At 40.6% G+C, this 23,580-nt stretch overlaps 1 protein-coding gene across 1 annotated transcript; it reads right to left on the reverse strand.

The window, feature by feature from the left end:
* Positions 1-561: 561 nt before the first annotated feature.
* Positions 562-23,281, reverse strand: styxl2 (serine/threonine/tyrosine interacting like 2). The gene is made up of 6 exons (XM_085152460.1): positions 23,200-23,281; positions 20,860-21,030; positions 17,833-17,951; positions 14,353-14,584; positions 13,333-13,550; positions 562-3,727 (listed from the first exon to the last, which is right to left on the reverse strand). The coding sequence occupies exons 2-6, from the start codon at positions 20,979-20,981 to the stop codon at positions 1,017-1,019; spliced, it is 3,402 nt and encodes a 1,133-aa protein (XP_085008586.1). The 5' UTR covers positions 20,982-21,030; positions 23,200-23,281; the 3' UTR covers positions 562-1,016.
* Between the last annotated feature and the right edge of the window lie 299 nt (positions 23,282-23,580).

The raw sequence follows: 23,580 nt of genomic DNA on the forward strand, positions 1-23,580 counted from the left end.
AACATGAGAAATGCCATGCTCATGACCACATGCTGTGTGTTTACAAAAATGAAACAGTGTTACACCCATCTCCAATCCCCTTCCTGTATTTTAACTGTTTGCATGGTGTGTGTGTTACATGCCTAACTGTCTAAACCTTAGTGGGTGAATGTCTAGTTTCAGCTCTTCATTCCCCCCTCACTATGTCCTTTTTCACACTTTAAACCTTGCTTAAGCTTTTGAAATGAGCTGCTGTTTTTGTGAAGCATATTGTGGTTTTTGTTAAGCAACAAAACAAGTTATTAACATCAAAACATTATCAAATTATTAAGTAAAAAAAAGCATCTTTTTGTCTGCATAAAAAGCCATCAGTCCCACTTCCTGCAAGTGATTGCTTTGTCACCGGCACAAATATTTTATAAATACAACTTGTTTGTGTTTCTGTTTATTTTTACCATTTAATTTTTTGTTTTTTTGTTGTAGGTTATGGAGGTTTTCAAATTGTTTTTCATCACAAAAGATGAAAACAACCTTTATGATGCAGCTTTATTAGGAGCCATTAAACCAAATAAAAAGCCCAAATCATCATTCATCAGAAAATTTATTACAATAGTAAAATTGTGCAAGAGTACAAATTGGAGGGACTTTTCCTTTTTTTTTTCAGAAGTTTCACATCATCTTTTCTATGAAAATTTGCATTCATTGTGTTTTACATTCAATTGTGGTACAAGCAAAACCTTAACTGAGAACTGTATTGTGTATTTATTCCATTTTAATAGTAAAACAGGCTCAAATCCTTAATTTTTTTGCAGTGCTGATATAATATTAAAAGGTCAAGGTGCATATTTTTTCTATGGATGTGAATGCTAGTGCTTTTTGTGCATTAGAATTATTGCAATTTGTACATCCTTTGTTTTCACTCCTCGACCAAAAAGAAAAAGAGCTTTGTGTGAGCTAGCAGCAGCAGCAGCAGCAGCACAGAATTGGCTCTTTTACATTTTCTAAAACCTGCCTTCATCAGTAGTATTTTCTAAGTTTTACTTCTCTCGCTTTGCCTCCTGCTGAGCTCTCCAAGCAGCGAGAACCTCGTCGTCTTCAGCCTCCGCGGCAGCTCGAGCCCTAATCCTCTGCCTGGTTTGGGCAATGAAGGTGGAGATGTCATCCTCCTCCTCTTCTGTGGCTTCCTGTCTCCTAGTCCTTCTCCCTTCTGTCTCATTGCTTTCGTATCGTGAATGATGAACAGCGCCGTACGGTCTTCCCGGTTGGCTGTAGCTGTGGGATTGTGTGAAGCCATTGCAGGAATATTCTGTGTCTTCACTTGATAGATCTTCATGTAACCTGGCTCGGTATTTGGAAGTAATGCCATACGTTTCCTCATCATCATCTTCGTCAGCAGCATAAGAGGCTCTTCTGCTTGAGAAGTCAAATTCAGAAGCTGAGGCGTCAAGATCATCATAGGGGTCCTCTGATGGACCAGCTTCAGTTCCTGAAGCTAGTTTTCTCGGGGGAGGCCTGACACTTTTCAGCCAGTCATCAATGTTGGTGTTTTTATCTTTCTCCAGTGCTGGGTTTAGATTCAGGCACCCCGATAGACCGAAACTCCTCTTTGGTTTCTCCTTTTTCTTTGTCTCCTCAAGAAACTCCTCCTCTTTCTTCTTCCTTTCCTCTTCCTCATCTTCATCCTCCTTTGGCTTCTTTTTCTTAAACAGAGTACTGCGTTTGTTGTCTTCCAGGATCTTCTTCTTTTCATAGGTAGACATCTTGTCCCTCATCTCTGACTTGATCTCCTTGTCCATGGCATCCAGTTTATCCAGGTTAACTTGGTCCTGGAAGAGGCTGAAGAGAGGAACACTGGTAGTGGTAATCTTGTTTTTCTTTGAGCCCAGGGTGGAGCCAAGGTTAGAGCCTAATGCTGAGCCTCTACCACTGAGACCTGAGATGCTGCTTGAACCGCCACTGGAGAGGACTGATGCTGCCCTGCCTCGATCTTGTGACAGAGAGCTGGAGTAGAAAGCACCACTCAGCAAGGATGCTTTGTCATCATCGACACTGCGCCTTGAAATCACGTTTGATGAAGCACCAAAGCTCAATTCAGACCCGGCACGTGATGGAGGAGGAAGGCTCATTTCACTCTGCTTCTGTTTGATCGTTTCTGAAACAACATTAGCAATCCAGTTTTGGATGCTAGCCAGATTGACCATTGGTTCACCTCCGGGGCCCTGCACAGTTGGAACTGGGAGGATCGGCGGTACTGGTGGCACAGGATTTACTGGGATTCCAAACTGTGAGGATCTTGTGCTGCGAGCCTGGGAAACTGAAGAAATTATGGAAGATCTACCACTGAGCATGGACATATTGTCATCATTGGCAACACTTGGCGGCCCTGTAACACCAGCTCCAGCCCAGAAGGCTGATAGAGGTATCGTACCACCACTAACGCAACTTTCTGTTTCCCAGCCACATACAGACTGGCTTTCTTCTAAAGTTTTCTTTGAACGCTCCAGAATCTCTTCACGTCGTTGTCTTCTTCTGATTGTTGCTAAGTCCTCGCCTCTGCTCAGCTCCAGAATCTCATCTGTGTTCTCTTCCCCGAGACGCTTCTGCTGCCTCAGCTTCCATGCCTGATACGCTGTCAGATTGACGTCTTGCAGAGATGGTGTCTTGGCTTCTTCCTCACCGTCACCAACAGAACTTTTCTCTCCATCCTCACGATCTTTCTTGTTCCACCCAAACTGGATTCTCTTGATTCGCCAACGTTCCAATGGTGACATCTTCTCCTTATTCTTCTGACAGAAGTTAAACATGGAGCTGGTGTCAGAGAGGATGCTATCTACTTCATCATCAATCGTCTTCTTCACTCCTTCGTCTTCAGTGGCAGTGCTCTCACTGCCTTCATCATCTTCTTTCTTGCGGTACCGAGCAGCTGCTTGCTCTTCAATCTCCTTAAGCCGCTGCTTCCAAAGATCAGAGTAAGTCATGCAGCTGGAGGTGGACATTGTGTCAGAGGGTGGGCGTCTGTTGCGACGCTTCAGCCGCTCTTTCACAGTTCGTATGTCCTCACTGGTTACGCTCTCCACATCAGTGTCTCCAACTTCTTTTGTCTTCTTTGTAAAAACCCCGGGAAGAGACTCCTCATCCTCCCCATCAGTGTTCAGCTGTGCCTCCCACCACTCATCATTCTGGTATTTTTCATTCCTCCTCTGCCACTCCTGAATCATGCTGTCCAGACCATCATCATCATCATCCCCATCTTCCTTGCCCCCCTGTTCAGATAGAACAAACTTATTTGGGACACCATTGGATACCTGGTTGTTGAACCCATTCTGTGCTCCAGTCAAACCATTTTTAAGTGCTGCAGCAGCTGCAGAGGAGGCAATGCTGCTCATCACACTTTCTCCATCCTCCTCCTCCTCCATCATAATGGAGTTCGCTTTCACCTCAATCATACTCTGCTCTTCCTCTGTGTCCGTATCCTCATCATCCTCTTCCCCAAAGATGCGAGTACGCGCTCGAGCATCAATCACAGAGCACTGGCTTAGTGTTTCGTCGTCATCATCTCGCTCCTCCATGAGGGTCTCATTGAACTCTCTCAGCTGCTTCAGGAAGCCTTCGTTGGGGTTGATGGCACGTTTTTTCCTGATTGAGGTCAGAGCCTCCATGATGGTCATGTTCTGGAAGATCATCAGGTAGCAAGCCACCAGGATAGCAGAACGACTGATGCCCATCATAGAAACAACAAGAACCTTTCCTGCAAGTAAAGGGAACAATGATTACCAATACTGAAGAGTTGAGGCAAATACCATTACTCAGCTACACCCAAAGTAAATGAAGTATATTATGTATGTATACAAATTCTACATGAAATAGTCCACAGTATACATCAGTTTTGATGTCTGCAATAGATTAATGTAGTTAATCTAGTTAAACTTGCAATAATGGCCTATGATCAGATGAGGGCAGCAAAACCGTTGACAAAGCAATAACTTATTACATTTTAGATTTTATATGTTTTAACTTAAGTGTGCTGAATCCCTTTCTATAATGTTTATGAAGAAAAACGATTTTTTTATGACCAATATTTTATTTTATTTATGACCAATCTTTAGTCTTTGTCTTCACACTCTTTAGAGGAAATGTCTATCTATTTATTTACCTAAATGCTCCACTGTATTCACCAGTATATATTTGTGTGTGACTGCCTGCTGGTTTTAGATAAACAGGTCAGGAAGGAAAGGCTTTTAAGAGCTTTTTCTTTTAGAACCAGCAGCATGCTGTGGACAAATTCAAGGTTATAAGTGTGTCACAGCCACGCAGCTTAACTGAAACTCACTGTAAAGTAAAGAGTTTCCTTTCTTCAACACCTATTATTTACACACATGTTTATACACCCATTTTCAGGCTCATAACAGGCTGACATCCACTTTCATGGCCAGGTTAGGACTGTCCCTTTACTTAATGACAAATGGAGTAGACATGATATCTGAAGTTAATTCAGAGTTGATTTTTTTATTTTATTGCTTTTCTCCATAATTTTAAATATGAGGCCCAGATGAAAGTCACTGCATATCAAACAGGTCATCATCAGGTTGAATAAACCTGATGAAATCTTAGAGAAATAACAAAAAATGTTAGGAGCAGCCAAATTAACAGTCAGATACATTTTTAAAAGCAGTGACTATAATGACTAGTTCAGCAACATCAAAAGGCCTGAAGGAAGATGAGTAAAAATCATAATGATAGTATTATTTCCATGGTTAAGAAAAACAAGTTCACACGATTTAATCATTTTAAGAACACTCTTGAGGAGGTGGATATATCACTTTTAAAGTCTATAATCAGGTGACAGCTTCATGAATGTAAATACAGAGACAATGTACAACTACTCAAGACACTCAAGAAAAGGAGAGACAGATTAGACCAGAGAAGAGGAGAAAGAGTTGAAACCAAGGATAATGTACCAGAATGATGGGAAGAGAATGGGATAGAGAAGAAGACAACTCATGATCTAAGGGATACCACATGATTTGGTAGAGGCAGTGTTATGGAATGGGCATGTATGGCTGCCAGTGGAAACAGGCGTCTAGTGTCTACTGACGATGTGACTGCTGTCCATCCCCGAGGCATAATAAAAATAAAACCCAAGAGTTTCTCAGATGACCACATCAGTCACCTGATTGCAACCCAGTAGGGCAGCTTTTCAGTTATTATAGCTAAAACGTGATGCAGAGAGACCCACAAACAAGCAGAAGCTGAAGGTTGCTGCAGTAAAGGCCTGGTAGAGCATCTCAATGAAGGAAATGCAACATTTGGTGATTTCAATGGATTTGAGACTTCAGGATATCACTGACTTTTAGTTTTTACAAGAACTGTTAACCCTCTGAAAAAAATATATCCATAACAGTTAACACAATACATCTTGAAGTAAAATTGGTAGAGGGCACTTTAATCACATCTTACCGACTGGTTTAAAATGTGGTATACGAAGGCCAAACTACAAAAACTGTTTCTTTGTCCATCAAATTTTTGGTGTAACTGTATTATTAAGCTGTTGTTTATGAAGTTTTCAGGCAATATTTTAGGGCATGTTAATTAAGAAACACAGTCAACAGCACAGTGACTGTGTCAGCCTTTCCAGGAACACGCATGTTCTCAGTCGACACATAAAATTCTTCTCAGAAGCTGTGATGATGAGAAATTACAGATCAGTTGTTTGGAATATTTCATTGTATCACTGTTGACCTTCAACTGGAGATATGTATTATAAATCTGGAAAAATACGTGCATTGTAGCTCATGACTGTGGGAACCAGAGACCAGAAAATGCAGCATTGATGAAAACAGACCAAAAAAAAAGTCTCAAGGTTTCCCAACTTCCATTTCTAACATCATATGAAGAGGATGCCTTCAGGTCAAGAAATGAATAAGACGTTCATTATAAAGTGGACATACAGCGCAATGACAATCAGGGCTATAGGCTCACCAGTAAGTAGATGGAATTGATTGATTGAATATTGAACTAATTGATTATAAATACTTTAAATATGAACTTTTGAACTAATTGATTATAAATACTTTAAATATGAACTTTTATTTGATTTTGAGTGGTTTTACCCATGGTGATATCACGTTCTGGAGTACCCTCTCTGTCAAGTAAGGTTTTACTGATTGAGACATAATTAAAAAATGTCTTGTCCTTACAAAATCTTAAAATGAGGTAAATATAACCTAATTTAAACAACAACACTTTACATATTAAACTATTTCAGTGTTCACAGTTTTGTTTTTTAGCAGTAACAACTTAAAAAGCAATCATTTTCTATATGTCTTTACCAGTCTTTCACATCGGAAACGAAACAATACTGGAAGAGCATATGGGAGATGGATGCAACCCATAACAGCAATGCTCAGTGGTTAGTGGATCTGAGAGCAGACCACAGCAACCTCCCTGAACAGGGACCAGTAACCATCACAGTGGCAGACATACAAGAAAGGGTCTCCAGTATGAAGAGTTGGACAGCACCAGGCCCCGACATGGTTCACACCTACTGGCTAAAGAAACTGACTGCACTCCATGAGCTTCTGGCAGCACAAATGAACCAGCTGATTGATCATTGACAAGAGACACTTGGATGGCTAACTGAAGGCCAGACGGTCCTGACCCTCATGGACCCCCAGATGGGACCGGCCCCATCCCACTACTGGCCTATAACCTGCCTCAGTGCCACATGGAAGCTCCTGTTAGGCATCATAGCAGCTAAGAGGAACAAGCACGTGGGTCAATACATGAGCGGGGCACCGAAAGGGATTGGCAAAAATACCAGAGGTGCAAAACAACAGCTACTGTTAGGCCGAGCAGTCAGCCAAGACTGCAAGACTAAGCTGACCAACCTCTGCACTGCCTGGATTGATTACAAGAAGGCCTATGACTCAATGCCCCACATCTGGATCCTGAAATGCCTGACCCAGGGCCGGCTATATGCTGGGGCAAGAGGGGGCAATGCCCCCTTAAACAAACGTCCTGCCCCCTTAAGTCTAATTTTTAGAACTTGAGAAAGAAAATAATAGATTACCCACAAACTGAATATGGACAAGATTTACTACAGTAGCTGAAAAATCCGCTGGAAAAGGCACAAATGAGATGATAGGTTTCACATCTCGTTTGCTCTTTACCTCCGTACGCTGTCTGTGCAGGCTCACACAGGACTCGGCAGAGAACTGACACCACACCCTACACCCAGCTATACATCAATGCGACGCATCTTGCCACCGCCTTCAAGTTGGACTCAAGTTTATAAAGAACCATTAACCTGCCTCTGAGATGAAGCGTAGCTACGAAGAATGTACTTTTGCTCATTTGGCTTCCAGTTTTCAGCAATGGTGGTAGCTACTTAGTTTTAATATTACTCTTTCTGGGTCACAAAAGAAACTTTTAAGATATTTTCAGGCGAGAATGTAGCTGTGTAAACTTTTAAATATCTCCTTGATTTATCAAGACATCACATATTTGCAAAAGTGCTCTGATGTTTTCGGAGACGTCTGTTACCCACCAGCTCAATAGCTAGCTGGAGGTACAAGGCTCATTAGAGCTGGCAAGAACAGCGAACTCTGGGCACATCATTTTCTAACCCCCTGCGGTCCCTCGCTACTCAGGTTAAACATGATATATAAATCACTTAGATAACTTAAAAATGTTATTGTTTACTCCAGTGTCCTGTTATATTTTCGATAGCAAGGAAATACAATCTGCAAATTTTATTAAAAGTTATCATTTTGTCTTCATTTTTAGTTACCACATACCTTAAACACTTCAAGCTGTAAGCAAATGATAGTTATATAAGAGTAGATGCATGCAGGTACAATAAGATGTATGCTTTACGTTTTTCTGATTAGTCGACTAATTGCAAAAATAATCGGTGACTAGTCGACTATGAAAATAATTGTTTGTGGCAGCCCTAATCCAGAGCACCCCACCCAACCCCCACACCTTTCCCGCCTCCACTGCCACCATGTGCCCCCTTTACATTTCTGTCTGGCCCCTCATATATGCCTGTCTAGAACTGGCCAAGGCCTGACCTATACAATAGCCTTCATCAGGAATTCAATGAGGATGTGGCGGACAACACTAGAGGCAATCTTCAAGCCCATAGCACAATTCACCATCAAGTGTGGGATCTACCAAGGAGGTGCTCTGTCCCCATTGCTCTTCTCCATAGGCCTGAACCCCCACAGTAAGATCATCAACAAGACTGGCTATGGATACCGACTACTGAATGGAGCAGTTGTCAGCCATCTCCTGTACATGGATGACATCAAGCTGTATGCCAAGAGTGAATGAGACATCGATTCACTGATCCACACCACCAGGATATACAACAGTGACATCAGAATGTTGTTCGGACTGCAGAAATGTAGTTGGATGATAAAAAAGAGAGGGAAGGTAGTCATAACTGAGGGGATCCAACTACCAGAAGGCAACACTGCAGACGTAGAGGAGAGCTACAAGTACCTGGGGATCCTACAGGCAAATGGGAATCATGAAGAGGCCACTGGGAAAGCTGGAACCACCAAGTACCTGCAGAGTGTTGGCAAGTCCTGAGGAGTCAGGTGAACTGTAAGAACAAGATCAATATCTATGCCCTGCCTGTGATCAGGTACCTGGATGGGATAATAAGTTGGCCAAAGGAGGAGATAGAAGCCACTGACATCAAGATATAAATCCAGCACAATCCAGCACATAACAGCAGGGTGCAAGATGCTAGCAAGCAGGGCATATATGGAACTCCATAAGCAAGTGTCTGGCATAGTATACAGAAACATCAAATACGGGCCTGGAAGTCCCGTATTTGACCAGGTCCAGGACTGGTGCAGGTGTGCCGCAGCGGTCAGTTGAAGAATCCGCGAGTTTCTCTGTGAATTTCCCATTACGTCGTAGTGCACTCGGAGCTTGCTTGGAAGTTTAGGGGTTTTTTTCGCTGTAAAAAGAAGTTTTCTTCCCTCGCACAACAGACACTAATGTTTTTGTAATTTTTTATGGAATCAAACTCAAAGTAAGGTCAGTACTTCCACACTTTAAACGCTGCACGCTCATACTCTCTCCCACACTCGATATTTTATCCATTCTTGATCTGCACACAGCTGTTGTCACGAACGTTGCACTCGCTTACGTCACTGTCAAGAGACATTCTCGCAAAAAAATCACGGTTTTAGTAACGCAGTAATGCAGCGTTCCTACGGGAAAGTAACGGTAATCTAATTACCGTTTTTGCAATAGTAATCCCTTACTTTACTCGTTACTTGAAAAAAGTAATCGGATTGCTCTCCGTTCCCCACAGGCCTTCAGTACTCTGGGAGGAACTTCATCAGGTCCCACAGCCTTGTGGGGGTTCACTTTTTTCAGAGCTTTCAGGACCTGTGTGTGTGTCAACTGGAGGATGGTCTCCGTGGGGTCACTGGGGGCCTTTGAGGGAGTCTGTGTGTTCAGCCTGTCAAACCTGGAATAGAAGGTGTTGAGGCTGTCTGGTAGGGTGGTGTCTCGGGGGTCTGTGGTTGTTGTGGTTCCCCTGTAGTTTGTGACAGCTTGAATTCCCTGCCACATGCTGCGTGTGTTGTTGTTCAGGTAGTAGCCTTCAAATTTTTCTGAGTGGCCCCTCTTTGCTGCGCTGATGGACTTCTGCAGTTCATAGCGGGCGGCTCTCTTATACTCCACCTGATCTCCTGCCTTGAAGGTCTCCCTCCTCTGCCTGATTTTCTTTTTAATGTCTCCATTAAACTGGGGTTTTTGGTTGGGGAATCTACGCACAGTCCTGTTAAACACTAGTTTATGTAGTCGCTAACAGTCTCTGTGTATTCATGGATGTCGTTAGCTGTTCCTTTGAAGATGCTCCAGTCTGTAGCCTCTAAGCAGCCCTGCAGGCTGGCTTTTGTACCATCAGTCCAGGTGTTAATAGTACTAACTGGGACTGGGTTTTGTTGTAGATGGGTTTTAGCCAGATTGCTAGGTGATCAGACTTTCCAAAATTCGGTTTTGGTTCAGCTGAGAAGGTATTTCTGATGTTGCTATAACAGTGATCCAGTATTTTATTTCCCCTGTTTGGTTACAAACTGATGCAGTTTAGGCATATTTTTCCGGAGATTGCAGTGATTAAAGTCTACCAGAACAATTACAGCAGCGTTTGGGTGTTTATTTTCGTGCTTGTTGATCATGTCGCGCAGCTCCTTCAGTGCAGCCTCCTCCTTAGCGGACGGGGGGATGTACATGACACTCACAATAATGCACTGCAGTTTTCTGGGCAAATAAAATGGCCTTAACGTTAGAGTCAGAAATTCCACATTTTCAGAGTAGGATTTTGACATGATCTTACAGTCAGTACACAATGATTGCTTGACGAGTCCTCCACCGCGTATCTTGCCGCTGTCCGTAGTTCTTCGGTCTACTCTGAAAATCATGTAGCCCTCTGGTGTTATTGCTTTATCGGGTGTCCTCTCCGCCAGCCAGGTTTCACAGAAACACAGTATGGAGCACTCCTGAATTTCTTTTTGAATGAAAATCCGAGCATGGAGTTCGACCTTTTTTTTTCCAGAGACTGAAAGTTTGCAAGCAGTATTAGCCTTCCTTTGCTAATCATGTGCCAGAACCTTCAGTCAGCCGTTCCCCATCTGCCATGCCTCCACTTCGGCTTGTTGTTCTCAGGAGAGGCCCCTGCCTCAGGCCAGCCTAGCATCAGGTCAGCATAGCGTGTTAGCTCTGGGTAGGATTCCAGCAGGTTTGGGTCAACAAGTCCAAAATTACTGTGCTCTTGCAGTTTTCGCAAGAGAGTAATAAGGAAAAAGAAAGTAAAAAGTAACTTGACTCTGCGATGTTGCCCTCTGAGGAGGGCCATCTTACCCGGAAGATGCTCAAGAGCTCAAGAAGATGTGGTGGGTGAAGGTAACAGTGGTCCCAGTGGTAATCGGAGCACTAGGTGCAGTGACTCCCAAGCTAGGCGAGTGGCTCCAGGAGATCCCAGGAACAACATTGGAGATCTCTGTCCAGAAGAACGCAGTCCTAGGAATAGCTAAGATACTGCGAAAGGCCCCCAAGCTCCCCGGGCCTCTGGTAGAGGACCCGAGCTTGAAGGATAGACCACCCGCAGGGCTGTGATGGGAATTTTAAAAAAAAATATATGGCAGCTATGCAAGTTTGCAATTCTGCTAATTTTCTTTTTTCACAACATCATCCCTCTCTACACCATTTGTGCTCCCCAACAGTTTACAATATTGACAACTGCAACTATAGCACAGCATTCATATCATGACTAAATACTGATGTACTCTTATGTGGTTCTCAGTCAATCCATTGAAAAACTATTAAAAATAATTAATTTAATCAGTTTAACAAAATTAAGAAAGAAATGTAAATATTTAAGCTTTTTAAAAATTATTATTAGTTTTAATTGATCTGAGCATTATGCTTGTAAACTGCTATAAATAAATACAAAAAACAGTTTGTTAATTAACAGCATAATGTTTTCTTAAATGTTTTGCTTGTTTTGACATTAAATGACTCTTAAATATCTTGACATGGAAGATTATTTGTTCGGGGTCTTTCTTCATCACTACAATGGTCTTCATAACATAAAACCTGGCAGAAGTTGGGGTATCTGATATATCTAATATCTAATATTATTTAATTTCCTTGCTCTGTAGGTAGGACAATAAGAAAGATAAAATCATTAATCAGTTAATAAAAATGTCCAAATTTGCTCCACAGTCTCCAGGGAGAAGACAAGATATTATTAAGATGCTCTTGCCATAGTCTTCCAGCAACATTTTAGGCTGTGTTAAGTATGAAGCACAGTCAACAACACTGTGACTATGCCATTTACTTCCAGGAATACTCTGTGTTCTCTGTCAGCACAAGAAATTCTTCTCAGAAACTGGGATGTTGAAAAGATTACTGATCAGATGTTTGGGATCTGTTAATGCGTCACTGTTGACCTCCACTCCAGGACAAGTATTGAAAAAGTGCTTTTAGCAAACCTTGGTAAAATAAGTGCATTGTGTATCATGTCTGTGAGCTAAATGATAAAATAAATGAATGATTAAAGGTCTGTGGGAACCTGAGATCACAAAATAAACACTCTATTGATGAAGACAGACACAAAACCATTGCCAAAGTTTCCGTTTCCTACGTCATAAACTGAAGTTCGGAGATAAAAATAATGTTGAGGGTGATGCCTTCAGTTCAACAGATATATATCATGTGGACAAAAACAGAAAAGCCTATCGGGAAAGAGGCTCAATTTTAAGTAGACACTCAATAGATTGGTGGAAGATTGATAGATTATATATATATTCTTTTCAATTAATTCTATTTTATTTATATAACAGTGACAGCGACTTCTAGGTGCTTTATATTGTAAAAAACTACAATAATTCAGAGAAAACCACAAGAATCATATGCTCCCCAATGAGAAAACATTTTGGCGACAGTCAGGAGGAAAAACTCCAAACAAAAAAAGTTTTGTGAACCATGCAGTTTTTGTTTTATTCTCAGTTCTGTTTGTTCTGCTTGGTCTCTTATTTTCCTCTGGAGACAATTTTATGTCTCTTTCCCACAGTTTAAATCCCAACTCAAAACTCATCTGTTCAAATCTGCATATTCACTGTGAATCCACTGTTTGTTAATTTTATCTTGTGCTTTTATTTTATTGTTCTTATTCTGCCATTGTTTTACTAAGTGTTTTATCCTATTGTAAAGTGTCCTTGGGTGACTTGAAAGGCACTCATAAATAAAATTTATTATTATTATTATTATTATTATTATTATTATGGATGTTGCTATGGATTGCTTGTTTTCTTTGTTGTTATTCTTCTCATTCATGAAAAAATAGAAACAGACTTTCCAACTATGAAAAGGCATCACCCCTGTGGGTTTCCAGTTGTGCTAACATCACCAGTCAGCCTTTCAACATGATTTACTCAGTGTGGTTTTTTGGCAAGAGGTGTGAAGATTCTCTTTGTAGTTAAATATTTAGATATTGGATTAACCTCTTTGGGCCTTAGGGGGTTACTAACAAAGAAGTATGCAAGAGGCTTACAATGTGGCTTAATGCCGTATTGTGTGTTATTATACATAATTATTTATAATTATGTGTGACGGCTATTAGTTTTTCAGTATATTTACTTTACATATGAAACAAAAATAATAGAGGGGAGAGATGCATACCAAATTCTCCTCTGTGTATTATTTACTTCTAATTTTGTCAATAAATCTTACCAGCAGAGTTGATTAGTGTTCAGTGATGTACTCTGAACTCTTCACCACAACAGCAAACAAAGATTTCAGAGGACAGATGAAACAAATCCTGCCTACCTTTGTGCGTCAGCAGAGCATCGTCCAAGAATTCGGCGGTGGGTCTAAAGTGCACCGAGATGTCAGCATCAGGGAAGTCGTCTACTTCAATGCCCATGTACTTAATGTTCATGCCGGCGTAAAATGACTCGTTGGTGTAGACTCCTGTACCGTGAGCTGTGTTCAGGATGTGTGTGATGCCTATTCGCTTCAGACGGGCCTTATTCACTGCAACAGACCTGAAGGGAAGGGGGTGGGGGGGATCTGTCTTACTGTGTGTAAAATGACCCATCCAAACTTTCAAGCAAACAGCGTTACTAAAAAGCCTCTGCAGAAAATGACACCTGAGGAACATCACACTCTGGAGAAGAGCAGGGAAATAAACTTTGGAATCAGCCATCTATCACCCTGTTCTGGAGCTTTCAACCACATCACACAATATTTATCAGCTACCAAGGTTGTTTCAGTTAACACGGAACATTTATCTGAGCAATTTGTGGATTTTTAATAGACCAAAAAAATGGTTGGATAAATTCACCAATAAAGACAGCTTGATTTACACAAAACCTCTGGAACAAGCTGTCAAGTAGACAAGTTAGGACTGTTTGGGCTGATTACTTGTTTATCGCAGATCAGAAAATGGGATTGATAAAATCAATTAGAAGAGGAAAGTTTGTTTTAAGTGAATGATGAGGTGGAATTTCTCTCATATTTGGAAGGATTTCTCTAGTTATTCATTTCCAGCTATCCACTATAAGATTAAAGAAAGGAAATTATATAATTTTTATACATTTTTGAATCTTGTGCCATTGCGTCTGATGGGTACTTGCCATGAAAGCAAGAAAATTTGCAAAACCATTCAAAATCCATAAAAATGTAACAGAATTTTCTGTGAACCCTTACTGAAATCTGAAGTTGAACTGAAGTTCATCTTCCAGCACAGATTTTTGAGATCTGTGCCTATGGTCCGGAACTAAGAATAATCCTCTATGATGACTTGTGGAAAAATAATTTAAACAAAACGAGAATGCACCGACTCACTTTTCGGCAATGAAGATGTTGGGCCACACCTCATCCACGGGATTGATGGGAGCCTCTAGGCGGTCCTGCACCATGGCTCTCTGGATGTCCAGCACACAGGGGGTGTTGTAGGGGCTGCGGTCATCGATCATGTCCCTGACACGGTTGTAGAGATCTTCCACCATCAGCTGCTCAGCAGTTTCCAACATGGACTCTGGGATGGACTCGGACCGCACGCCTCGAGGTGGCAACTCTGAGGAGGTAAGATAGTAATAAACATGATGGATTCTTGATTGATTTTGTTGTATTATATTAAGAAATTAATGTAAGAAGTCTGTGTGACACAGAAGACAGGATGAGGAGGATGCGAGATGAACATCTTCAGGTATGCTACAGAACAAAACCAAGTATTTAGGATCAAAGATTTTGAGTAAAATTACTCCAACTGTTATGTTTGGTAATTTGTTTTGCGTCTTCCTAGATTGTCTCTGTTGCTGCTTCCCGCCCTATTTTGGTAATTTGCCTTTGGTTGTTTTATTTCCTGCAGTTTAGTTCTCTTTACTTTCTTTTATATTTCTGCTCTGCTGCATGTGATTTCTCTGATGGTTTCTTGTCCTACGTGTTTCCCCCATGCCCCTGTTGGCTGCTCTTATTTCTTAGATTCATGTTTAGTTTGGAGTATTTGAACCTTCCTGGAATTTATCCTTTTATGGTTTATTGTGAAGATGAATCAGTTTAGGATTAAGAAGATTTTGTTCAGAGCTCCTGCATTTAGACCCACTCCCCTGTGAAATCATAACAGCTATGCCACTCCTAAAGGACATACCGGAGTTTAATGTGTGCGCAGCTTCAAAAGAAGCATGCCATTAATGCAGAAACAGGTCACTGCAGCTGTCCTCATCAGCGGTCATCTTCCTCCCTGCAGATGAAACCCGTTTTGATCATTAGGCTGCCTTTAATGCAGTCCAACTTAAGAGGAGGAATTTGATGAAGCCACGAATCTGGGATGCATCACATTAAGCTAATTTCCTCATTCCAGTGGATGGCATCTCCATGTAACAAGATGAAGGAGCAAAACGTGGATTGGCTGTGATTGAAGACTGTTGAGCCACATTAGTCTTCATTGCTCGACACACTGCATATGAATGAGGAGTGAAGAGAGACAGAGTCTGACCCCTGCGCAGTGCTCATCTGAGAAATTCATCTGATTGTGGTTTATTATTAATCCGAATCCCCCCAGAGCTTTGCAAATACAAATCAAATTTCAGATTAAGGCTGGTGAGGAATCATGATATAAAAGCTGATTTTATTTTATTTATTTATTTAGCCTGTAAACAGGCATCTGATGTTTGCTCTGTACTTTTCATCAGTAGTTTATGATATATTTATATTTTTTGCCATTTTTGTTTATTTGTTATTAAGTAAAGGAAGCTTCTGTGTGAATTCAATTCAATTCAATTCAATTCAATTCAATTCAATTCAATTCAATTCAATTCAATTCAATTTTATTTATCTAGCGCCAAATCACAACAAAAGTCGCCTCAAGGTGCTTCATAGATACAGAGAAAAAACTAAAAATATGTCCCCCTATGAGCAAGCACTTTGGCGACAGTGGGAAGGAAAAACTCCCTTTTAACAGGAAGAAACCTCCGAACCAGGCTCAGGGAGGGGCAGCCATCTGCTGCGACCGGTTGGGGTGAGAGAAGGAAGATAGGATAAAAGACATGCTTTGGAAGAGAGACAGAGATTAATAACAGATATGATTCAATGCAGAGAGGTCTATTAACACTTAGTGAGTGAGAAAGGTGACTGGAAAGGAAAAACTCAATGCATCATGGGAATCCCCTGGCAGCCTACGTCTATTGCAGCATAACTAAGGGAGGATTCAGGGACACCTGGTCCAGCCCTAACTATATGCTTTACCAAAAAGGAAAGTTTTAAGCCTAATCTTAAAAGTAGAGATAGTGTCTGTCTCCCGAATCCAAACTGGAAGCTGGTTCCACAGAAGAGGGGCCTGAAAACTGAAGGCTCTCCCTCCCATTCTACTTTTAAATACCCTAGGAACAACTAGGCAAGTAGTTCTGCAGAGCGAGAGCGAAGTGCTCTAATAGGGTGATATGGTACTACAAGGTCATTAAGATAAGATGGGGCCTGATTATTTAAGACCTTGTATGTGAGGAGCAGGATTTTGAATTAAATTCTGGATTTAACAGGAAGCCAATGAAGAGAAGCCAAAACAGGAGAAATATGCTCTCTTTCTAGTCCCTGTCAGTACTCTTGCTGCAGCATTTTGGATTAACTGAAGGCTTTTCAGGGAGTTTTTAGGACATCCTGATAATAATGAATTGCAGTAGTCCAGCCTGGAAGTAATAAATGCATGAACTAGTTTTTCAGCGTCACTAAGAGACAGGATATTTCTAACTTTAGAGAAATGGAAGAACACAGTCTTACATATTTGTTTAATATGTGCGTTGAAGGACATATCCTGGTCAAAAATAACTCCAAGGTTCCTCACAGTGTTACTGGAGGCCAAGGTAATGCCATCCAGAGTAAGAATCTGGTTAGATACCATATTTCTAAGATTTTCAGGGCCGAGTACAATAACCTCAGTTTTATCTGAATTAAGAAGCAGAAAGTTAGCGGCCATCCAAGTCTTTATGTCTTTAAGACATTCCTGCAGTTTAACTAATTGTTGTGTGTTATTTGGCTTCATGGACAGATAGAGTTGGGTGTCATCAGCATAGCAGTGAAAATGTATATTATGTCTTCTAATGATGCTGCCTAGGGGAAGCATGTATAATGTAAACAGAATTGGTCCTAGCACTGAACCCTGTGGAACTCCATAATTAACCTCAGTGTGTGAAGAGGACTCTCCATTTACATGCACAAATTGGAGTCTATTAGATAGATATGACACAAACCACTGCAGCACAGTACCTGTAATACCTACAGCATGTTCTAATCGCTCTAATAGGATATTATGGTCAACAGTATCGAATGCTGCACTAAGGTCTAGCAGGACAAGCACAGAGATAAGTCCACTGTCAGAGGCCATAAGAAGAATTTGTAACCTTCACTAAAGCTGTTTCTGTGCTGTGATGAGCTCTGAAACCTGACTGAAACTCTTCAAATAAGCCATTCCTCTGCAGATGATCATTATTCTGCTGCGGATTACATTTTGGATTAAGTCTGATTATCCTGTTGGTCTTCTCTTTTTAAAAATAAATATCTGCACATCAGGATTCATTGGCCAGGTGTTTTACTCGTTCCAAGTGCATATAAAATCCACCCAGAAGCTCTGATATTTCTCTACTTGAGGGCTCTGTTAGGCCTGTTTCCTTTATAAGGGTCTACATGGGTCTGTCTCCAGATCAGACTTACACATCATGCTGAAGCAAGGCAGAAGAATTTTTCTAAGAAAATGTGATTAACAGCAGCTTGTTTAGAATCTCAATAAAATATGTAAAGGGCAGCTTGAGCCTCTTTCCTGTGTCGTCTCACCCTCGTTGATGATCTTCTTGGCAGCGATGGCTGATGAGAGGTGGATGGGCTCCATGAAGATGCTCTCAGCATCAGACCCAGAGATCATGGAAAACCTGGACTCTGAGGTCATGGAGAAACTGGGAGGCACAGACAGAGAGGTTATTATTCATGAGCGCTGCATGACTGAAAATAAGAGCCTAATGCATCAGCTTGCACTGAAATGTTGATTGTGTTAAATGTAGTTAATGCACGAGTTTATAAAATGAGGCTGAGGCTCCAGCTTTGTATTTCCTTTACTCCTGTACACCTTCTGACTTTTGAATTCTTTGATGTAATTTCTGAATGAGAAAAGGTTCACTTGGTTTATTTAATCTAAATGGCTTTATAAAGTGTTCTCAGTCTGATCAAGAGCTCCTCCATCAACTACAGTGAAGTCAATTTAGACATTGAAGAAGTACTTCTTGAAGAATGCAACTTTTGTATTTTAAGGTTATGCTGAACTAAATAACTAAATGTGTTTTCTGGAATCTAAAGAATGTGATAGAAATATGTTAGCTGAGACAAGAAAAAAGCTCCAGTTCACCCATCAAGGTTGCAGAACAGTGACACAATCTTCAACATCTATTATTCACAGCCATGATCAGAAGCTCACATAGACTTATGAATGTGGTGGTGATTTTGATATTTTAATTGTTTATTTTAACAATTGTACAGCATACATATTTATGACTTTAAAACTCGGGTGCAGAAGTTTGAATTTATTTATTATTTATTTATTTCTGTAATCCACATAGTCAAAAGTATATAAACAGACTGAAATATAAACAGATATTTACATCTTTTAATGTAGAGCTAAAAATTCTGCATTGTCTTTTTACTTTACAAGGCCAAGGCCCATTAACCTAATTGATTAGACTCAGCTGCTGAGTTTATCTTTGCCAGCATGAAATTTTTAAGATTGGGCTTAAAACTTTCCATTTTGACAAAGCTTATAAATGTAGTTAGGGCTGAAGACTGGTCGAATATACAGTGAGAATTATGCCAGAGGCTTTTGACCCTGTGTGGATAAGAGAAAATCCAAAATAAACTGAAACTAGTCCACCCAGTTCTTGTTTTTGAATTCTTCCACATTTCATTTACACCAAAATGTATAAAAACTAAAAAAGGATAAAGGATATAAGCGTTGTGTAATTCCATTACAGTCCCATAAGAGCTAAGCAGGAGCTTGGAAACCAGACTTCACCTCTAGTGGAATGTGAGACACTTCAAAGAGGTGCTTTATTTTAACTGCAGGTGGATTGAGCTAAAATGATGAACAAGGAGTTGGAGGCGAGGTATACAGAGGACCTTCCTGCTGCAAATGTCAGAAGTACATTTACTTTAAAATACAATCAAAAGAAAAACTGAAATCAGACATGAAAGTTTGGTTTGACTTTCACAAGTTTTAAATCTACTGCAGCGTTCATGAGAGATGTTCTATGTAGCACCACCTTCCGTGTAAAAACTGTAGTTTACAACTGATTTCACACCCTCACACTGGGGGTATAACAGCTGTCCAAACCACAGTTATTCACTGAAACCACAGCTGCGTTCATACTTTGTTTTTTCTTTACAGAGGATGAAAAAACACAAGTTTCATCACTTGATTATGAACAAAAATAAACTCTACTATTCTGGTTTATTGCTAATTTGCTTTTCAGTTTAATTGGGGCTCCACATATCACAGCACAAGAAGGTGGAATTAAAATGCAGTACTGCCAAATCTTCACTTCACTTTGTGGTCTCAGTTTTATAGTATTTTTTTTTTTAGCAGGATTCAATGTGAAAGGTTTTTCACATCAAAGTGGGCTTAACGTCCTTAATTTTCATGCACAAATCACATTAAATAATTTAAGGCTTCTAATAAAGCAGGCACACATTTTTTTATTGTATAGGTAACTTCTTCAATTTAAGCCATTAACCATGGCTCCAAGCTGTTTGCACGAGAAGGAAACACGCATTAAAAAGAGATTTGTAAAACAGGAAACAAGCTAAATATGGCATACATATTTATAGCTCGTATTTTTTCATGTGTAACGAATTACTTAAGACATCTTTGGACCATGATGAGAATCTCCCATTCCACCACATCCCAAAAGTGCTCTGTTGGATCGAGATCTGAATGTCATGGCAGAAATCAGTCTCATCAGACCAGGCAACATTTTTCCAGTCCTCTGTGGTCTTCTGCTGCTGTAGTCGATCTGCTTCAAGGTTCGACATGTTGTGCATTCAGAAATTCTCCTCCACATATCTTGGTGGTAACAAGTGGTTATCTAAGTTATGGTTGCTTTCCTATCAGCTCAAAGCAGTTTGATCATTCTCTTCGGACTTCTGACATCAACAAGGCATTTTTGCTCTGTCTGAAAAACCTCTGAGATAGTTATGTAGAAAAATCCCAGTAAATCAGCAGTGCTATTTTCAAAATCACTTAGTTCCTCTCCTCCCCCATGCTCATTCTGATGCTCAGTTTGAAGTTCAGCATGTCGTCTTGAGCGTGGCTGCATGGAGTTGCACTTGTGGGGTTGGCTGATCAGATATTTGTGTTAATAAGCAAATCTGCAGGTCACATTAGACAGCTGCCCCTCTCTGAGGAGAAAAGGGAATTTTTCCTTCCCACAGTCACCAATGATTGCTAGGGGTTTATATGATTGTTGGGGTTTTCTCTCTATGTATTATTGTAGTTCACCTTACAGGCAACTTGGAGCAACTGTTGTTGTGATTTGGTGCTGTATAAATAAAATGGAATTGAACTGAATTAAACAGGTGTACCTAATAACGTGTCAAGGAAGTGTAAATGCATTTAAATGGGGTAAAGCGAACATTTAACTGGGAAACTACACAGTAATAGTTTTGCAGTGATACAAAATCTGTGAAAATGGAAGATTTGATTTAAATTTTCAACACTGAAGCAGGAATTGTGCAGTGTTTTTATGTTTGACAGAATCTGTTAATTTCCCAGTCAGTAAACCTGAGTCTGGTGTTCTGTGTTTAAAGCTTGCCTCTTACTTTGGGGAGGGACAGCGAAGGTAATGAGATTGGACTCCGCGGACGCTCTTCTCCTCCTCTTCTTCCTTTCCATCAGGTACCATCTGATCACCTCGCTCTCCATGTTCATTGGCCGACGCCATGGCAACCAATATGCCTCCTTCCCTTGCTTCTGGTGAACCTGGAGCACTACTGACAGAAGAAAATAACAAATTGTGCTGTTTTTCTCTTTAGAGACATCAACAAAAAAAGCATGCTTCATCCTCACTGACTCTCAACTTTTTTCCTGTAACTTGTTCGATGTTTTCACTATTTTATAGATCAATTTAAATAAATGAATAACACTCTCTCTAAAACTTCTTGACAAAAGTGTGACACCAGACATTTGATATGATGCTAAGTCTATAATTTTGTCAACAGTTCAGCTTTGTCATCTGAGTTAATGCCAAAGTTTAATGAAAAAATAAATAAACACAACAGAAACATGATTTTTTAAAAAGATCAAAATTTGTAACTTATTTTCTTAATAAATTTAAACTTTAATTAACATTAAATTAGACTATATTTGGTCAAAATTAAGCTAATTTATTATAAAGATATTGTTCTATCACAATAATTTGATTGCAAGTAAAATATCACAAAAAGGACAAAAAAATTATTTGCACTGTGCTAAAATCCCTCCAGTGACTGTACTAATGAAGTTGCATGAATTTGTGAACAGTATTTCACTGTTTAATAATCTTTAACTTAAGTTTATTGATGGACAAAACAACAGCACAAAGAAAAGGACACTGAAAATATTTCTTCGATCATGCACTATGAAAAATATGACCTGTCATGTCTATTTTAATTCAACCGTATCACAGATTTAAACTACAGAAGTAGACCCACAGTCCTTTAGGGACAGACACATTTTAATTCCAGGTCTACAAAAAACAAACACACACAAAAAAAACCCAGAACATGAAATGCTGAAAGCCGTGTTAGTTCCAGAATAGTTGATGGACATATACATATTTGGTGTTGCTGTCCCTCGTTCTCACTGCTTGCGTGTGTGTGGATGTGGGTGAATCTGGGAGCACCAGTTTACAGGAGTCTTCAGGCCTAGCAGGTGTGCCCTGCAAGGTGGCAGGCCACACCTGAGGAAATGACCACACACACACCTGCAGCTGATCAAGGCTCGTCGGAGGAGCTACTTAGGAGTGTGGCGGAGCGCTCTCCGACGCTGGATCGTTGTGTGACTACCCATCAGTGTTTTCAACATATCAGTGAGTGTAAGGCAGCCACAGTTTGAAAGTGTCTAAAGTCTGCCTCTGTTATTTCTCACGGGGAACGTGGAAACGAGAGGGCAGCAAACACGGGGTGCGTGGACACTTGGAAGCGAGGACACAGAGCACAGACACTGGGAGGAAGACACGGCACGGGAGTCTGGGGTGCACAGGGATTTATTTTTGTGTGATTATTTACTTCACTGTAAATATATGTATTGATTTCATTGAAGAGTCCTGCATTTGTGGTCCCATTTTTTTCCACGTTCCCACGGTTTGCCAGCGCTAACCCTGACAGTTTTGATGTGTTAACTAATTATAGAGAAAAGTATAAAATCACAGTGGTCATTATGTGTTCAGACACACTCCTCTCCCCTACATTAGCTACATGAAGTTATATCTACAAATCGGTATCTGTGCAGTTATTGGCAGTATTGACAATATTGGATCAATATCAAAATATACAGCATCGCACAGTACTACTCTAAATGATACTTGGTTTTAATACTTGCATAAACACTGATTGGCTCTAAGTGGAATTGATGGTGTTAAACAGAAAAGGAAAACTCAGATTTCTAATTGCCCTGCTCTCATTAAGCTCAACATATGTAGCTTGAGTTTATGTCAGTGACAGTGGTTAATAATCAGCCTGAAGGGAGGTCAGATTAAGATTTAAGAAGTCTGATTCTTTCTTCTTGTTTTTCTCTCAGCTGTGATTACAGCTGGAATAAATCAAAACACCAAATATTCTTTCAGTTATATTGATCGACAGTCAGTAAGGGTCAACAACAGGCAGCCATGACTAAGATACTAAGCAATCAGACAGAGCCTCATGTTGCTATAAGTGTGTGTGTGTGAGCTGAGGCCTTCCAGCAAGTCTATTTTTAAGGCGGTGACAGCTGCCTCAGTCTGCAGGCCTCACAGCAGCGCTGAGACCTAACAGCTCTGTGCCTTAAACAGCAGCAGAGGAAGAGCTGCTCTCAGATCAGATCAGATGTGTGAAAATTCAGAAATAATAAACAGGACTTCAGCTGCATAGAAAACATCTCCTACCTGTGTCAGTGTGTGTCTGAGAGTGAGTGTGTTTTCCTACCTCTGTCTGAAAGGTGCTCCTCTGAAGCCGACTCCGACCGCTCTGACACAGCCTCCTAAAGTTAGACCCTCTCACCTCCCCCCACCCTCGACCGCCTGGCCACTGGAGGCCCTGACACCTGACACCAGAGCTGTGGAGTAACTGAGTACTCTTACTCGAGTACAGTTCAGTCAACCTTTACTTAAAAAGGCCTCATTTAAAGACACAACCAAACTGAGATGGAGAGACACACACTGATAAAAATGCAAAATAAATGCAAATTAAGGAAATGTTTATTGAATAACATTCATTGCAGGAGGATTCAGCTTTCTCTAATTTCACTGAGATTTACATCCACAACATGATTATGTCTCCTTCCCTCCTACTACCTTTCCTCCCTTG

This window comes from Neolamprologus multifasciatus, chromosome 23 (assembly GCF_963576455.1).
Source record: "Neolamprologus multifasciatus chromosome 23, fNeoMul1.2, whole genome shotgun sequence".
Classification (NCBI taxonomy): Eukaryota; Metazoa; Chordata; class Actinopteri; order Cichliformes; family Cichlidae; genus Neolamprologus; species Neolamprologus multifasciatus.